This window comes from Oratosquilla oratoria, chromosome 24 (genome assembly GCF_046742065.1).
Source record: "Oratosquilla oratoria isolate Oo_2021 chromosome 24, ASM4674206v1, whole genome shotgun sequence".
Lineage (NCBI taxonomy): Eukaryota > Metazoa > Arthropoda > Malacostraca > Stomatopoda > Squillidae > Oratosquilla > Oratosquilla oratoria.
The window spans coordinates 8,512,405-8,517,404 of record NC_134800.1 but is presented as its reverse complement, the minus strand read 5'-3'; the positions used below and the strand labels follow the sequence as shown (position 1 = coordinate 8,517,404).

Below are 5,000 nucleotides of genomic sequence, written 5' to 3'. Positions count from 1 at the left end.
GTAGTACTCCTCCTCAGGTGGCCCGCGTCTCATTCAAGAAGATCCCCTGCGCAGGAGGGAAACGTGAAGCGAGCTCATGAATGGAGGAGGTCATGGGCGTGAGTGGGTGCTCACGTGAAGAAGGCAAACAAAGGGATCCAACAATCAGAGGTCTGTGTCCCGGCCGGGGGAGGCGAGATTGTCGGCCGCGACTTTTCCGCAAAGATGAACAACAGGAGTGAGTCAAAGAACAAATAACAAACGAGGTTCTGTGCAAAACGCCGGGGGGGGGGGAGAGGTCACTATACAGCAAACCTGGGTCATGGAGGGTCAAGAAGATAAAGAGAAAAATGGAAAATCGGCAGGAAGTCTTAAGAGAGTTTTGATAACATCAAAGGCTTCCGTGGATGGGATGAAGGTGATGGTAATGCGAGAGGTGAATGGCCTTCGATTAGCAAACCAGTGAACAATGATTTTTACTCGTTTCTTCCTGTGGCACAACCTAAATCAGCTCTTCCCAACCTAGGGTCCTAGCACATCCATGGGTGTACAGAAACCAAACTAGGGGTAGCTGGGAAGTGATGCCTAGATACACTTTCCTTCACCATTCTAGTAACAAAAAACACTAGCTAGGAGGTGATGGACTGCTTAGACCTGACTACATGGGATACCCTTAAAGTCGGAAAAGGTTGGGAGACGCTGCTTTAAAGATTTTATTCTACCTAACGCCACACGATTGGATTAGTGTGTTACAGTGTCGTACCTTAAGAAGTTTATTCTAGTTTACGCTAGACGATTTTATTCACCTGAAGAACTCGATCGATCAGTTCATGTCCCGTTTAGCCCGAGGGGATCGATCGATCCGAAGATAAATAATAAAATAACTTAACGTCTGTCATAAGAAAATATATAATATGCGTCACTGTCAACAAGAGTTCGATCCAATGTTTTGACGAAAACCGAAGCACGATCATTTGCTTTTGAAGCAAAAGTCTTCAACAAATGTGACCCTGACACGAACGATGAGATTGAGTACTGATCCGTATTTCTCAATATTGTTAATATTCTTGGGACGGTAGTTGATGAGGGTGGATGGGAAAAGCAACGAGATTAAGTTAATATCTTATCACGGTAAAACCACCGTTGGAGTAGAAAAGACTGGAAACGGGGAATCTATATATTTCGATTGCAAACTGCAATCCTCTTCAGTAGATACAATTAAGAGAGAGCGTGCTACTTAAGTAGCATCTTTTACATGAGAAAGGGGAACATGGGAACATGTTTGATATCTTATGTCAACTCTACGGATCATGTAAGGGAGCATGCAATGACACTTGGGGTTCGGACGAAGGTTTTTTCTTTTAAGGTTCTGACACATGCAAGTGGTGGACTCACCTCGAACCTGCCTGATGTAACTCTGCGCCGCATAAACACAACCCATGGTGCAGAAGAGCCGCGTCTCCGAGGCTTCGTCCTCCTGAAGAAGGAAATCATCGAACTGAAGAAGCTTGAGAACGAGTAACTAGAAATCATCGAACTGGAACTAGAGGACAGGTTTTTAGTGGGTTATGAAAAGGGAGGCAGAGGGTCGGGAGGGGCGTTTTGAGTGGGTTAGGAGGGACGCGCTTTGGGGAACAAAGGTTAGAGAGAGAACCCGGAAGGAAAATAGTAAGAATTATTGTGTACTATTAAAGAGAAACTACAGGACCTTTTTTTCGTGTGCTAAGAAAGGGAGGCAGAAGATGGAGAGGAGAATTTTGAGTGGCTCAGGAAGGACGTACAGTGGAAAACAAAGGTTAATGAGGGGGCAGGAAGGAAAATAAGTAAAGATACTGTGTGATAGTAGAAAAGAATTAGAAGACAGGTTTTTCGTGTGTTAAGAAAGGGAGGCAGAAGATCGGGGTTTTGTTTTCTTTTTAGTAGATCAGGAAATGCATGTATTGGAAAGGAAGCGTTAGGGAGGGGACAGGAAGGAAAATAAGTAAGAATTATTGTGTACTAGTAAAGAAGAACTAAAGAACAGTTCTTTAATATGTTAAGAAAGGGAGGCGAGGATAGGGAAGGGAATTTTGAGTGGATTAGGGAACACGTACAGAGGAAAGGAAAAGATAAGGAGGGGCGGGAAGGAAAATAAGTAAAAATAAAATATGTACTTCTTAGTCATTGTTATCTGATTTGTAATCTCAAATGAAGACTGACTTTAATAAAATTCATGTAAAGTGAAATATCATTGAAGTGAATTGTAATCTAAATGATGCTAATCTGTCAATGAAAAATAAATCTCTTTCTGAAATGTTATACATCTGAGTCTAGTTAACATTTACTGTAAAAACTGTTCTCAAATCTGATATTATCTATTCTTTTGGTAACCTTGAAAATCTGTAGCAAACATCTCCTGAGTCTCTCTCTCTCTCTTCCTCCTTCTCACTTCCTCTCTCTCTCTCTCTCTCTCCCTTCCTCTCTCTCTTTCTCTCTCTCTCTCTCTCTCTCTCTCTCTCTCTCTCTCTCTCTCTCTCTCTTCCTCTCTTTCTCTCTCTCTCTCTTCCTCCCTCTCACTTCCTCTCTATCTCTCTCTCCCTTCCTCTCTCTCTCTATCTCTCTCTCTCTCTCTCTCTCTCTCTCTCTCTCTCTCTCTCTCTCTCTCTCTCTTGACAGTGACAAACAAAAGAGCAAACGGGGGAGATGTTTATTAAGAGGAGGTCCACGGTTGCCACTTACGCAGGCCTTCTGACATGACGTCACCGTGCCCTGTCTCCAGTTACTGCAGCCCGTGTGACACTGAAAAGAAAGAAAAAAAAAAAAAAAATTAGAGGAAAAAAAAAGTCTGCATGAGGAAAAAGGAAGACGAAATCCACGGCGACCATTTGGTCTTTACCATGCTACAGAGGTGAATCATACATTAAAAATATAGTCAATTTGGGTGGATGAAAATGGCAGCATATGTCTTTGCTTGCCTATTTCAAAGAACGGTAAAAATATGATGTATAACAAAATACCCGCAGAGAGTCACTCCTAAAAGAAAAGAACGAAGTGTGTAATAATTGTAATAATTATGATAATAATGATGATAACAGCAACAATAATGATAATGCACTGAAAATAATAATGATAATGATAATGACATTGATAATGAAAACGACAATGATAATTACAATAACAATAATAATAAGAAGAACAATAATAATAATAATATTGTCAACAATAATATCACTAATAATAGAGTTAATTCTAAATTGCGTCTAAAGTAGTTTCCTAAGCCTTTCTTCAGGCGACCGCCAATATGATCCTTATGATATAACCGCGACTACACTAATCTGTTTGTGTATGTGTTAATATTTATGGTTATTATATTGAATTCATATAATTTTGTAAAAAAGAAAATCATCATACAAGATGTCTTGGCGACCCTAGGGTTGGGAAACAGTAGTCTAAAGGGTACAACTCCATTACGCTTCTAGTCCTAGACGAACCTAAATCCAAACGACTGTTTCATGGAACCGCATCAGCGTGAAGTTCATTCAGGAAAAGGACCGAGAGTACGAGATGCATTACAAGGTCACGTGACCCTTAACTGGCACTGACGATGTGGTAACTGGGTTAAGAGGTGGAAGTTAAAAACAGGAAGTGAAAAAAAAATAAGGAGGTACATTTGGGGAAAGAGGAAGAAGAGGAACAGGAGGAAGGAGGAGGAATAGGAAAAGGAGGAAGAAGAGGAAGAGGAGGAACAGGAGAAGAAAAAGTAGTACAAGGAGGAGAAGGGGAGGAGTGTGAGGGGAAGGATGTGTAGAGGAGGGAGATGAAGACGAAGAGGAAGGAGGAGAGGAAGGACGATGAGACAGAGTAAGAAGAAAAGAGAGAGCAGAGGAAGAGGCAGAGGAAGAGGCAGAGGAAAAGGAAGTTGTTGAGGAAGAGAAAGAGGAAGAAGAGGAGGAGGAGAGGGAGGAGGAAGAGGAAGAGGAGGAAGAGGAGGAGGAGGACAAATGAAACCCTCCACCTAGGGCCCCCCCCCCCCCCCCCCCCAAAACAAAAAAAAAAAAAAAAAAAAAAAAAAAAAAAAAAGGAAGGTTCTGCCAGGAGACCCAAAGAGTCTGCAAGTGGATGGGTGGGGTAGGGTGGGGAGGGGTGGGGTGGGGTGAGGTGCAGGCAAGGCCCTGTGCCGGCTGCAGGCATCTGAATGAACTAATTCGCTTCATTGTATGATGGAGCCGGGGACTCCTCCTCCCCCTCCCAACCGCACCCTCCTCAGGGGCGCATCCCTAGACTCCCAAGTCCATGCCCACCCATCACACGCCACGTTCCGTCGTTCATTCAAGATTTCAGTGGGGTCGTGGTGGCTCAGTGTCTAGTGAACTGGACCGGAGGTTTGGTGGGTCATTCACTAAATTTCTATAAAAAAAAAAAAAAAAAAAAAAAATAAAAATAAAAATAAAAAAATAAAATAATAATAATAATAATAACTTGGCGGGAATGAGTTCTTGAACAAAATTGTTCTTATCTCTTGGGGTGATGGGCCCAATGCGTACATTCACACGGGGAAGACATTCAGACACGGAAAAAAATCGTCGTTTTTTGAACAGTGTGAAGAGCAATCTAAATGTTCAACTGGGCAGAAGGGGAGTCTATCCTTGCACCTTTTCCAGGATCATTCTTCGTGTTTGTTGGGTCCCCAATATCTCGGCAAAAATAATGAAAATAAATAAATAAAAATAAATAAAATAAGTAAATACAATGTCTGGCTAATTTAATTCATCTTTGTGATTGATTAATTTAATTATTTTTATTATTTATTATTATTATTCTTACCATTCTTTCGCGACATATTAGTTTCAATGGTCTCCCAGTTACTCGGTGGCCCTAGGGTCTATACCTATGAGTGCGTCCGCCCTTGTGTGTTTGAGTAAAGAAAGTTACTAAACTTTTAGAGACACACGCAATCTACCCGCATTTAGAATCACTCTTTGCAGAATAAAATCGCATGTCAGTGATAAATAACATTGGAATGGTTAATTGGAATTAATAAG

At 41.5% G+C, this 5,000-nt stretch overlaps 1 protein-coding gene across 1 annotated transcript in view; it reads right to left on the bottom strand.

The window, feature by feature from the left end:
- Positions 1–5,000, bottom strand: part of LOC143038422 (uncharacterized) — a 77,545-nt gene that overhangs the window by 5,411 nt on the left and 67,134 nt on the right. Inside the window, exons 2-3 of the mRNA XM_076207587.1 lie at positions 2,698–2,757; positions 1,375–1,456 (exon numbers count right to left, since the gene is read on the bottom strand). Coding sequence (XP_076063702.1) covers positions 1,375–1,456; positions 2,698–2,713 — 98 coding nt within the window. The 5' untranslated portion in view covers positions 2,714–2,757. The remainder of the gene's footprint in view (positions 1–1,374; positions 1,457–2,697; positions 2,758–5,000) is intronic.